Source organism: Eptesicus fuscus, chromosome 9 (assembly GCF_027574615.1).
Source record: "Eptesicus fuscus isolate TK198812 chromosome 9, DD_ASM_mEF_20220401, whole genome shotgun sequence".
NCBI lineage: Eukaryota > Metazoa > Chordata > Mammalia > Chiroptera > Vespertilionidae > Eptesicus > Eptesicus fuscus.
This window is the reverse complement of record NC_072481.1, coordinates 100,972,637-100,986,287: the sequence shown is the minus strand read 5'-3', so window position 1 is coordinate 100,986,287 and position 13,651 is coordinate 100,972,637. Positions and strand designations below refer to the sequence as shown.

At 52.0% G+C, this 13,651-nt stretch overlaps 1 protein-coding gene across 1 annotated transcript in view; it reads left to right on the top strand.

The window, feature by feature from the left end:
• The window catches only part of NUP210 (nucleoporin 210), a 129,039-nt gene that overhangs the window by 33,478 nt on the left and 81,910 nt on the right, over positions 1-13,651 (top strand). Inside the window, exons 5-11 of the mRNA XM_054721607.1 lie at positions 397-547; positions 2,301-2,433; positions 8,534-8,692; positions 9,224-9,292; positions 11,305-11,411; positions 12,055-12,195; positions 13,250-13,387. Of these exons, the coding sequence (XP_054577582.1) occupies positions 397-547; positions 2,301-2,433; positions 8,534-8,692; positions 9,224-9,292; positions 11,305-11,411; positions 12,055-12,195; positions 13,250-13,387 (898 nt within the window). The remainder of the gene's footprint in view (positions 1-396; positions 548-2,300; positions 2,434-8,533; positions 8,693-9,223; positions 9,293-11,304; positions 11,412-12,054; positions 12,196-13,249; positions 13,388-13,651) is intronic.

Genomic DNA, 13,651 nt, shown 5'->3' with positions numbered 1-13,651 from the left:
GTGGCCCTGGGGAGCCTGATGGGCATTTTTGACACCACCCCAGCTGGGTCTGTTGTCTGGGGCCTGCTTCTTAGTCTCCATGGGCCTCATCTTTCACATCTGTGAGAGTGAAGCATTTCTACTAAGTGTGTGCTCCTCAAATTTCAGTGTTTGTCATAATCACATGTAGATTTTGATAAAATGCAGACTGCCAGGCTTCATGCACACTAAGACCTGGACCAGGGTCCATGAATGTCCAGTTTTCGTAAGGGTGTTGGCGAGTCTGATATAGGAAGTTTCAGGGACACATTTCTAAGCAGCACCACCTAGGGCAGCACCTCTTATTTTAGCACCTGTACCTACCAGGAGTCCTGGTAGACAGTGGATGTGTGAGGTGTTGGACATGTGCTTTTCCAGAATCCTCCCGTTCCTGGAGTCTACCTACACGCCTCCTTCCTATATATCTGAGATGGAGAAGGTGGCCAAGCAAGGGGACACCGTCCTGGTGTCCGGGATGAAGACCGGGAGCGCCAAGCTCAAGGCTCGCATCCAGGAGGCCGTGTATCAGGTGGGCCTGGGCGCGGGAGGCTGGGCTTCCTGGGGTGGAGGCAGGATCCTGTTCACCGCGTGTGCACATTTCCTCACGGAAGGGAGATGCCCTGCCGTGGAAGTTTCACCGTCATGAAAGGGGAACTTCAAGTGTGAGTCCATGTTTTTGTTAGTTTGGGTTGGGTTTTGGGGCCACAGCTTAGCAAGAGGTAGTTGAGGCACCAGGGTGCTCCACCTGGAGTCACAAAGCATTTGTTCCATTCTCAGTTTTGAAGGAGGTTCAGGAGCACTAGGATTTTCATTAATTAGCTTACTTTCAACAACTACCCCCTGTGCCAATATAGGGACACAGCCAAGCACTGGGGACTCTGCGAACAATCCTGAGTTGCCCTCCGTGCTGTCTCTTCCTGTGCCCAACATCAGCCCTGAGACTGGCGGTTCCATTTGTGGAGGACTGGTGCTCCTCACCCTCCCTCCACCCCCAGCATTGCCCTGGCCTCACCAGCACCTGCTTTTTCATCGGTGCCTCATTTTGGGAGGGGTGCCATCGGAAAAGGGTGGGCTTTGTCACAGTCCTGGCTCTCTCCAGGCTCTTGTAGGCAGATGTCTACCCTGCCTGCAAACTGCAAACTGGAGCTCATCCTTTTGTTGGCCTGGTTCTTGGGTCACAGGCAGAAAGGCAGTGGTACTTCATCTGCCTTTAATCTGCAAAGTGACAGATGAAAGAAACCTCCCCACATTCAGTCTCTTTGGCAGATAAGCCCGTAGTTTGGGAGTCCTGAAGGGTTTTGGAAACGGGAGGTGCCATGCACAGGGCTGACCCTACAGGACTCTGCTCTTAGCATTTGGAGACAGTTTGCCTCTTAGGATCCTGGGCCCATGTGTGGTGTGCAGGGCTGAGATGGACAGGCCCTTTGTCCTGCCTGTGTTGGTAAAGGGCTGCCCTGCTTGCCTTTCTGGGAGGCATCCACTACAAAGCCTGGCTGAAGGGAGGGGCTCTGAATGTTCTTTGATTTTTCAACAAGTTAGGGATATTATTTAACTTACTGTTAAGCCAGGAAACCTGTAAAATGTTACAGCTGAGTCCAAAGAGAACCCAAATAATTTATGAATAGATGCAAAGCTGGTCAATATTCACTGGGTGGTGATCATTTGCACCCCCCGTGCCCCAGGGAAAATGGGTTTCCATGTCTGTGGATGGGAATCATCTGCTTTGCCATCAGTTTTCTCCAACTTGCAGAGTTGCCAAGCAGTTAGATGGCAATGGAAGGCACGGGCCCTGGAGGACCCGGGGCGATGATGCACTGCAGTCCACACAGGCAGTCTTTCTCCCACTCAGAGTCACTGAGGAGGAGGCCTTGGTGGGGCTTCGCTGTGGGCAGGGACGGGCCAGAAGCAGGGGCTGAGTGCTGTCAGGGACACCTGCCTCCCCTTTCTATGTTGGCCTCAGGTTTCCCAACCCTTCTGTGGGGAGAGCCCCTGAGCCCATGGTGACCACAGTATCCATGGAAATCACTCCTAGCTCCTCACTTTGCTTTCTGTTTAATTTTTATTGTGAATTGAGCTGTAACACACTTGGAGGGAACGCTGAATGCATGCCTCTGGCACAAGCGCGGCTCCCCTGGGGCTTTGGGCTCTCATTCTTCCACCCCTACCTTCCCTGACCTCACAGAACATACTGAAATGTTCTGAAGGTTTCCTTTCTCTTGGCCACACCCACTCTCCTGTCCCCGACCCCACCTCACCTTTTCTACCCAATTCTTTATGCCAAGAATGTCCATGCTGCAGAGGTCAGGCTACTGATTTTGGAGAATATCCTTCTGAACCCAGCTTATGATGTTTACCTGATGGTGGGGACCTCCATTTGCTACAAGGTGCAGAAGATCAGGCAAGGAAAGATTACAGGTGAGTCACCAACTCAGGTAAAATATACATAATATAACATTTACCACTTTAACAGTTCAGTGGCATTAAGTACACTCACATTGTTCAGTAACCATCACCACTATCCATCCATAGAACTCTTTTCATCTTGTAAAGCTGAAACTCTGTCCCCATCAAACACTCTCCATCCCCTTCCCAATCCTCTGCTTTCTGTCTATGAATTTGCTTCTCTAAGTACCTGACATAAGTGGGATCAAGCAGTACTTGTTGTTTTGTGACAGGCTTATTTCATGTAGCATAGGTCCTCTAGGTTCACCCATGGTGTAGCAGGTGTCAGAACTTCCTTTCTTTTTAAGGCTGAATAATATTCCATTGTATAGACAGACCACATTTTGTTTACCCAGTCATCCTTCGATGGATACCTGGGTTGTTTCCACCTCTTGGCTATCCTACCTAATAATAGACAAATATGCAAATTGACCATACCTCCGACACACCACAAGCCACACCCACAATCCACGCCCACCATCCAATCAGAGCGAGTATGCAAATTAACCCAACCAAGATGGCTACAGCCACAGAGAGCAAGGTTTCCTAGGTAACAAGAGGAAGCCAAGCTTTCCGCCTGCCCTTGCCAGGCCTAAGCCTCCACTCAAGCTACAAAGTTTCAATTATAGAAGGTAAACAAATTCAAACAGAATGGAGCTTGAGAGAGCAGGCCAGGGTTGCCGGTGGCAACAGGGGAAGCTAAGCTTTCCACACACCCTGGCCGGGCCCACCTGCTTAAGCTACAAAGTTTCAATTATAACCCCAACAGAAGTAGCTGCCAGCCGTGGAGGGAGCCCCAGGCTTGCCTCCGCTCCAGACTACAAAGTTTCAATTGTAGAAGGAAAATAAATTCCAGATACCAGGGCCTCCACTTGGGTTGCCAGGGGGCATGGCCGGCCTGCAAACCACCACAGGCCCCTCGCTCAGGCCGCCCCACACCCCAAGGGAACCCCACCCTGATCAGGGACACCCTTCAGGACAAACCAGCTGGCCCCTACCCCTGTACCAGGTCTCTATCCTATCTAATAAAAGAGTAATATGCAGATTGATCATCACTGCAACACACAATATAGCTGCCCCCATGTGGTCAAAGATCCTGCCCCCATGTGGACACAAGATGGCCACCACAAGATGGCCAGCAGGAGAGGGCAGTTGGGAGGCACCCGGCCTGCAAGGGAGGGCAGTTAGGGGTGACCAGGCCTGCAAGGGAGGGCAGTTGGAGGTGATCAACCCTGCAGGAGAGGGCAGTTAGGGGTGACCAGGCCGGCAGAGGAGGGAAGTTGGGGGCAAACAGGCTAGCAGCAGAGTGGTTAGGGGGTGATCAGGCTGGCAGGCAGAAGCGGTTAGGGGCAATTAGGAAGGCAGGCAGGCAAGCAGTTGGGAGCCAGCAGTCCTGAATTGTGAGAGGGTCCCAGATTGGAGAGGGTACAGGCTGGGCTGAGGGACAACCCCCCTCCGTGCACAAATTTCATGCACTGGGCCTCTAGTTGTTAATAATGCTGCTATGAACATGGATGTGCAAATATCAAGTTGAGACCCTACTTCCAGTTCTTTTGGGTATTTATCTGTGAGCTTCACATTGGACTGGGTTCTACCCTTGATTTGCCATTGATTGCTGAGCAGCCTTTGCAAGTCATGCCCCCCCTTTTGAGACTCATTTTCTCCATCAGAACCCTTGAGGCCTTTCTGTCTGTGCTGTGAGGGCAAATTGAATGGATGGACATAGATTTGTTCTGGAGATTCGAAGAGCTGTTTACATGTGATATATTTCATATGGTGAGTGTTCTTAATGCAGCACCAATCCTATTAAGAATTATTATTATTACTAGAGGCCCGGTGCACAAAATTAGTGCATGGGGGTGGGGGGGGCGGGTCTCCTCAGCCCAGCCTGCACCCTCTCCAATCCAAGACCCCTTGGGGGATGTCTGACTGCCAGTTTAGGCCCAATCCCAGACATCCCTCTCACAATCCTGGACTGCTGGCTCCTAATCGCTCACCTGCCTGCCTGCTTGGTCGCCCCTAACTGCCCCCCACACCCCCACCGGCCTGGTCATCTCTCACTGCCTCTGCGTGTTGGCCTGATCACCCCTAACTGCCCCCCCCTGCCAGCCTGGTCGCCCCTAACTGCCCCCCACACCCCCACCGGCCTGGACACCTCTCACTGCCTCTGCGTGTTGGCCTGATCACCCCTAACTGCCCCCCCTGCCAGCCTGGTTGCCCCTAACTGGCCCCCACTGCCGGCCAGGTCTCCCCCAAATGCCCCCTCCCTGCCGGCCTCGTCGCTCCTAACTGCCACCTCTGCTGGCCTGATAACCCCTTACTGCCCCCCTGCCAGCCTGGTCGCCCCCAACTGCCCCCCTCTGCTGGCCTGGTCACCCCCAGCTACACCCCCCTCCCCCGCCAGCCTGGTTGCTCCTAACTCCTCCCCCACCACTGGCCTGGTTGCCTCTTACTGCTCCCTCTGCCAGCTTGGTTGCCCCCAACTGTCCCCCCCCCCCCCCCCGCTGGCCTGGTCTCACCCAGCTGCCCCCCCCCCCCCCGCCACCCTGGTTGCCCTTCACGGCCCCCCCGCCGGCCTGGTTGTCCCACGCAGCCTGCTTGTTCAGTCGTTTGGTCATCCCTCACTAACGTCCCTGCCAGCCTGGTTGTAGGCAGCCATCTTGTGAGGGCATGAGGGTTAATTTGCATATTAACTCTTTATTATATAGGATTGTCATTTTGTTTAGTGCACATTTCATGGTTAGAGCACAGGATGTCAAGAGTCTCTGGAATAAGAGTGTTGCACTCGGGGACCTCAATTGAGGGCCTGGACCTGTGTCTGGGCAGGCGCCTCACCCAGGTTGGAGGCTGCATGCCTGTGATGCTGGGTATTGTTTAAGAAGCTGCATGCTTCAGCTTTCCACCAGCTTGGTTGGAAAGACAGTACATTAGCTGAGGGGAGTATTACTGTGTGGTACCCTTTGAAGGCCATAGAAGCCGAGAAGGCCACTCCTGCCTCTGGGCCTGGCTCTCTCTGACATGGGGTGCACCCTGAGAACATCCCCACAGTAGGACCGGTGAGGGAGGAGAGGGGCTCTTAGTACTTATAGCAGGTGTTTATGTTGCTTGCAGGGTGATGTTTCTACTCAGTCCTGTAGGCATTTGGATTGCTTGCAGACATGATGGGCACAGTAACCAAATTATTAGACAGAATAAAATGTGGGAAGGACATGCTGGCTGGTGAAATTGGTATCTGAGAAAGACTTGAGTGATTGGAATGGTGGAAATTATTGACATAAAGTGTCCTGATGTTTGGAAAACCAACTGCATGGATGGATGTGGGCTGGGTTCCTGTGTCAAAGACACTGTTGGAAGGACTTAGAACCCAGCTGACCCTTAAACCACGGCTGCTCAGAACTAAATCACACTGGCTGCATGCGCAGAGGCTGGAGTCCAAAACAGAAAGTGAGCTCAGGCCATCGTGAGCTCAGGCCACCACCCAGCAGCTCCATGGTCGTCCCTGGACCCGACCCGGGGCAGGGACTCTGACAATTAGAAGCACATCTGGAGAGCCAGCAGGAGGGGTCAGAGACCATGTTTCCTAGGAGAATGTAAGGGCAGCCTTGAGCATGGCCATCTATTCTCTGCATATGTCTGAGCTGGGACCCCAGGAGCAGTGGACAGTGACCCTTTACTCTGAAAAGCCTCCCATATTCAGGGCCTCTGACAAGTAGTGAGCTCTGCATTATAGGAGGTATTTAAGGAGTCCGTTAGGCTCCTCCTCATTTTTATCATTTTAGGGTTTTGTATATACATAGTAGGGCAAAAGTAGGTTTATCATCTTTCATATGGCAGTAATATAATGATTTATAAATAGTAATACAAGAATGGAGGGCATGAGGGAGGGGGGACTAAATGAAAGAAGCTGAAGGGATTAGCCAAAGAACACATATACATGCATAACCCATAGACACAGACAACAGTGTGGTGCTGGCTAGAGGGCAGTGAGGGACTTGGGTGGTTGGGTGGAGGTGGGCAAAAGGGGGAGAATGAGGACATCTGTAATAGTGTCAACAATAAAAATAAAGTTAAAAAAATAAGAATGAACTGTTTCACGTGCTCACGACTGTAAACCTACTTTTGCCTGGCCCTGTTTGGTTATGTCTGAGTTGTGCAAGGTCCCTCGAGAGTAGTTTATTCATTTGGAGAACTGTAGTCGGAGGCAGCTAGTGCTTCATAAAGCAGCGTAAAGGAAAGCTGCCCTACTGAGCGAGCAGTGGCACCATCTCATTTTACTATGACCTGCATCCTTGACACACTGGCCACATGCTGAACACTGATGCATACTCTGCTCAAATCACAACAGCGCTGCTGGACTCCCCAGTTAGAGGCAAGGAAATGAGCAGTGTACACACTTTACGTGACTCAGCCCTAGGCCAGAATCACCTGGAGGGCCTGTTCACAGCACTGGGGCCACCCCCTGGGTTTGCTTCAGCAGATCGCCACTCCCAAGGGCCCACCATGTGAGGTTCCCAGGTAAGGCTGCTGATCCAGGGGCTACACGTTGAGAACCCGCTGCTCTAGGGTAGAATCTTGGGGACTAATCAGACACACAAAAGATTCCCCAGTATAGGAAATGGGAAATGAATCCTTTTGGATTCATTCTGAAGGCTGCTCTAGCTGAAACTTCTCCCAGGGCTGAGCAGGGAAGTTGTCAAGCATTCTCCATGGCCTCTTTCTTCTCTTGCTAGAGGGCTGGAACATGGCCACTCCTGCTGGGCTTGGAGAATGGGTTACTTGACAAGAAACTGGCGGGGAGGGCATGTCAGAATGGCGAGACTCGGTGGTCTGAGTCCCAGGTCTGTGGGACCACTCCCAAGCTTCTCATTTCATTTACACAGCGCTCCCTCCTTGAGATACAGGCATCATGAGTGACAGTTTCAAGGGTTGATGAGGGAAAAAATGGGGTAATGTGTACATACTAGTAGAACGTTGGCTCAGTCCCACACCATCTTGGTTTCCTGGTCAGCAGTAGCCACTTAGATCAAAAGTGCTTGTGCGAGAGATTGACAGAGAGGGTAAGTTCTGTTAGCTGTTATTTCTCAGGGAAAATGTTTTCATCCTGGTCCCCGCTGAGTGAGTTCTCTCCACAGCACAGCATGGAGCAGGGAAGTATTAATGATGGTCAGGTAATGCCGGTGATCTTGATCCGGCATCTAGAAGGGTTCAGGAACCTGGAGAAAGTTCTGTGCATAAATTAAATAAGAGTCCAGAGATGAAACATAATTTTGGAAGGCATTATGGGGAGTCAGAGAAGACTTAGCTAAAGGAACTAAGTTCTTCCTTGTCTCAGGAACCCTTGCTTTTTATTAACATAATTTGTCCTAAGGCAAGGTGGAGATATACACATTAAAGGGTAGGGTTTCGTATACACAATCCATTGTCAGATTGGAAGAATTTGCCTACTGCTGTTCAGGTGTTTGGCCAGTAGGAGGCAATAACATGTAGATTAAGATGCCCTCAGCTGTCTGGCAGCAAGCAATCATGCATCCCTTTCAGGTTTGGGGAAATGCCCTCTGCCATCTCCAGATGATTCAGCCCTGCTGACATGCTGGAATTGGCTTCCAGGATTAGCAACAGAGAAGATTCTCTGCATATTCTAGACTCAGCTCCCCAAAGCATGTGGCACACCACGGACCAGACCTTTTCTGGAAACTTCCAGAGGATACCCAGCCCAGGGAGCCCCATCCGGACTCTTGGTGCAGCAGAGTGCCCTTCTGCGGTGAACATAAAAGGGCCTTGATATTCTGCAGGCAGGCGGCCCTGTGACAGAGGCCGTGCTTAATTTTAAAAAGCAGCATATGGCAGCCACAAAAAGCTGATTGCCTCTAGGATTCATGAAGAGTGTCAGCTTTCTCCACAGTCATGGGAAATAATACTAAAAAAAGTGTTGAAAAAAAAATAAGCAAAAAAAATACCATGTGGCTGTACTGGCAGCAGGGATTCAGGGTGCAGTTGACACATTGGCTCCTGACGTTTCCTTTCTTCTCGCTCCCTCTCTCCCGCCTGGCTCTGTTTGGGTTTCGGTGGCCAGAACTCTCAATGCCTTCAGATCAGTACCATCTGCAGCTTCAAGACCACATCCAGGGCCCTGCGGGAGACCCCAGCCGGCCCGTGACTGTCTTGGCTCAGGACACGACGACGGTCACTGCCGTGCAGCTGGGACAGAGCAGCCTGGTCCTGGGCTACAGGAGTATCCTTTCCTCCAGCCGGCTGCCTGACGCATGTCCTGTGCTCAGGGGATTTGCAGTTGGAAGGGGAGTCTTTTTCTCCTGGGAAGCTGGGCTAGGCTAAAAATAGCCCTGTTTTCCCTCAAGATCTGGAAATCAGAAAGATTGCTCACCTCTGTGGGTGACTCGCTGGAAAAGCTCCCGGATGGGAGCTGGTGGTGAGCCTGGAGCCTCACTCCCAACTCCAGAACGCCTGCGACCTCTTCCAAGGGGCTGGCTGAAGCTGTTTCCACAATGGCATCATCCCGTGTTTCAGACTTTTTGGGGTGTCCTGTGTGCCTCCAGTGTCCTCTGCAGAGACCCCCTTTGCTGGTGTAGGAAGTACAGGGTGGCTCTGATTCTGGAAACAGCTCTGCCCCACTTGACACCAGGCAGGCAAGTTTCCCTCCCTCCTCTGTCCATGTGGTGGGTGATGGGAGTCATCCTACCCATGCTGAAGCCTGCCAGCTGGTTTATTTACTGCCTTGTGTTTTGTTCCTTAATGAGGAATTCAGGTATCCGTATGCAGGGTGCTTCCAGGTTACCTAACAGCACCATCTACGTGGTGGAACCCGGATACTTGGGTGAGTGTGGGCATCCTAGGTCCTGGATGCTGTTCTTTTTTTATTACATGAGTTAGGAAATAAAATAAAAGTAACAACTCCCCAGAGAATGCTTCACTCTGACCAGCTCGACCAGCTGGGAGGCCTGGGGCCATCAAGCACCCACTTGCCCTTGCCAGGGCTGCTCCTCAGTCCTTCCCCTGTCCGAACCCAGAATCTGTCAGAGGCTAGACGGGGTCAGGTAGATGGCCAGCTCATCATGGAGAGAAATAGGATAGGGTAAAGTGGGAAGGGCTTTGTCTCTTGCTGGCTTTCATAGCAGGGCTCTGTCTAGACCTGATCATGGCCATGGACATTTGGAGGTTAGAAGGGCCCCTAAGGTACCATGATAGTGGGTAGATAGAAGGGCCCCTAAGGTACCATGATAGTGGGTAGATGTCTCCTTGCAGAGGAAGGGGAGGCTTTTGTCAGCGAGGAGGGGAGGAACCCATAGCCATGGGTACAGCCAATGCCCAGGAGCTGCCATGACAGATGAGGACTTGAGACGTGTCCGGGACACTCCAGATCCCCAACGCAACACTTCTTTTGGTCTGGGATTGCTCACCTGTTGATGCAGTGATGTGGCGCAGCAATGATGTGGCGCAGCAATGTGGCGCAGTGATGTGGCGCAGCAACCCCAAAGTTTTCTTGCGTGCTGCCATGTCAGATTGCTGTTTGGTGTAGACCTCTATGGATGATGTGGTGACACCAAGCAGGATGGCCCTGCGTGTCTTAGGAGCTCCACTTACTTAGAAATGCCTCCTTGGCATCCCCCAGCTGTCTGGTCTGTGCTGGGCAGGGTGTTCCAGAAGGTAGACAGGGTTCTTGGTGCTTGGTGTTGTGGGGAGAGGCCAGCACAGCCGGGGTGACGGGACAGCTGGGCGGGTTAATGAGAGAGCAGAGAAAGGCTTCCAGAACATGCTAATTGAGGCAGGCCTTTCCTAAGTAGCTGCTTTTGCGGGTGGGTCATCATGGCCCAGAGAGCAGCATGGGTAATGGTGTGGAGGTGAGAAAGCACATGGCATCACAGGAGCAGCAGGCAGCTGGTGTGGCATCTACTGTGGGAACCAAGCAGGGGGCCTGGAAGCAGGGCAGGCTCACTCAGGGAGTGTACCCAGTGCCAGGCCTCACACGTAAACCTACTGTGCGTTCAGAATGTAGATACAATGTGGGTTCAGAGTGCAGCCCTTGGGTAGACTCAGTATAGCCTCAGTGTGGAGTCAGAGTATAGCCTTACTGTGGATTCAGACCGTAGACCCACTGTGGTATCAGAGCATAGATTTATTGTGGTTCATAGGGTAGACCCTTGTGGATTTAGGGCATAGACTCACTGTGGATTCAGAGTGTAGCTTCACTTTGGATTCAGAGCATAGACCCTCTGTGGATTCAGAGCATAGAACAACTGTCGATTCAAAGCATAGACCTATTATGGGTTCAGAGTATAGACTCACATGTATTCAGAGTGGGCCTACTGTGTATTCAGAGTATATACCAGTATGACCTACTATGGACAGGGTCAAGTTTGAGTGAGTTTTGAGCAGTCAGTGTGGGATTGTCCTGGAGAATCTTAGAGATCAGCTCAGGTTTGTAGGGCTCAGCACTGGTGCCCAGCATCAGATCCCACATGTCATTAACAGCTGGTCTTTTTCCATGGAGGAATACAGGTGAGCGGTTGTGGACTATCTAGGTGAGTGCTATGGGGCCCTTCCGGTGAGCACTTATAGGTCTCTCCAGTTGAGTGGTCTAAGCCCTTCCAGATAGGTAGTTGTAGGCCCTCCAGGTAAGTAGATGTGAGTCGTTCAGGTGAGTGGTTGTAGGTACCTTTAAGTTGAGCATTTGTATGTCTCTTCAGGTAAGTGGTCTGGAGCCTTCCAGGTAGGTGGTTGTGGGGCCTCCAGGTAAGCAGTGTGGGCCCTCGTGCTAATGGTGCTTGGTCCCATCCTGTATGGGGCTGTGGCCTGAGTCACAGATGCTGCCACTTGCCTTTCTTACAGCGTTCACAGTCCACCCTGGTGACAGGTGGGTGCTTGAGACTGGACGCCTATATGAAATTACCATCGACGTGCTTGACAAGTCTGGCAACAAGGTCTACCCATCAGATGTGAGTGCCTGCCTAGGGTCATGGGGTGGGGGGTGGGGGATGGGGAGGTGGAATAGCTTCTAAATGAGCTGCCCCCAAAGAACAGGGGTCCCCATGCAGGCAGGCCGAGTTCAGGAACTTCCTAATGGTGCTGTTGGGCCTACGGGAGGCACTGTGTGGGATCCCTGGGGCATCTCAAGGACCAGCACACCTGTGCATCTGCACCCCACAGACTCACTCCTACAGGGCTGGGCGGGAAAAGAGGCTGCAGGCAGCAGGGTGAGGAGGTGGTGGTGGGGAGGTGGTGTCTGCCAGCTGTGATGAGCTGTAAGGGTTTCAGTGTCCTTTACTGTATTTGGTGGTCTCCTTGCTGGGACCTCAGGGCCTATGAAAGCTGACTGCAGGCTTTTAGCTCCCAGGAGTCCCACAGGGTAACTATAGCAGGAGCACCAGGTCATCAGGTCAGGCAGGGAGGGAAGCCCGGGATGGGTCAAGGCCAGCGTGGGCTTTGTCCAGCTTGTCTGCTGGCTTTTGGAGGCCTGCAAGCCTTGGGGCCCCTTGCCTGGCCTGACTGCTGCTTTCAGGTCACATGGCTTCTGGCCTGCATCTGACTTCCCTGGGTTGTCTGAGAAGCACCTCTCACCCACCCTGCCTCGCCTTCCAGAACATCCGCATTGAAACTGCACTTCCCTCTGAGTTCTTCGAGGTGCTCTCTTCTTCCAAGAATGGGTCGTCCCATCAGGTCAGGCCAATAAAGAGAGGCCAGACAGCTGTGGAGGCAGCCCTCACCTCCGTGGTAGATCAGGTAAGTCGGCACCCCGCATCCACCTCCTGTGCCCCACAGGCAGAAGTGTTCACCCAGGCTGGATGGGAGCCCTGGTGAGTCAGGGACCTAAGCTCGGCCTATGTGTTCCTCTCACAGGTACCTTGAGGGTCCCTCTCTCTCTGAGCTCACAAAGGATGTCTGAGGGCGGCTTGGGGCTCTTCCTGTCACCTGTCCCCCTACCGGGCCAAAGCCCCTCTTCCTCTGCCAGCCCCCGGTGTGAATGAGCCTGCACCTTTGGGAAGAGGGCCAGAACGCTTGCTGAGGAACAGTGTTGGGCCCCTCATCCAGCTGTACCAACCAGGAGCCACCAGCATCCCTTTGGCTATTTTGGCTGTGGGTCCTTCAAAGTCTCTTTTATTATTAAAATTTTTACATACATATTTTTTAAATTATCTTTATCTTTGAGAGTATTACAGATGTCCCCTTTTTCCCATTGATCTCCTCCACCCTGCAGTCTCTCTCCCCGCTTCCTCCCCCAAGAACTGCACGGCACTGTTGTCTGTGTCCATGGGCTATGCATATATGCATATAACGTCTTTGGTTAATCTCTCCCCAGCTTCAAAGTCTTTTCCTTTTTTCCTGTACTTAAAAGGCCACTCAGTTTTAGGTGGGAGCAGTTCTTTACTGATGGCATGACTGTTCTCATCTGCCTACCCTGCACCAACCTCTAAGAGGCAGCAGAAAGAAACGGCCTGTGGACCGCACTGCAATTCCTACCCAGATCTTCCCTGGGGGCTTTGGGCGAGTTGTTTTATCGTACCACACCTCAGTTTTCCCATTGTGAAGTGGGGATACCCACACCCGTTCTCTCAGGGTCCCTGAGGATGAAGTCAAGCAGCATTCACTCCAGTGGTCATTGCAGAGCCACACAAAGCCACCTCCCAGGAGATGGAGAGTCTGCGGGTTCTCTGGCACTTCCTTCCCACTTCCCCTTAGGGACTGATCCCCAGGGAGGGGCAGGGGTCTGCTTGACTGGGAAAACTGCTACAACCTGGTTGTCATGGTGATCTGGGGCACCCTCACCCCGTTGCAGGATGGAGGGGTCCACATGTTACAAGTGCCTGTGTGGAACCAGCAGGAGGTGGAAATTCACGTCCCCATCACCCTCTATCCGAGCATCTTGATATTTCCGTGGCAACCAAAGACAGGCGCCTATCAGTACGTGATCAAGGTAACCGGGAGCCCCCAGTCTGGCTGCACTCCTTTGGGCGTTTCCGTGGGATTGAGGCTTCATGGACATTATGTTCCATCTAATATTATCTTCTAGGAGCTGGAGAGAATTCAAAATCAGAGTCTTTATTTATGAGGCTTCTATCACAGCTGTGCATTTTGATAATCAGAAGAAAAAAAAATCCTGAAAAACAAAGTAAAGCAAAGTAAAGAAAACCTGGAATACGGATATAACTTCCATATGCATTTGGTTTTTTTTAAATTA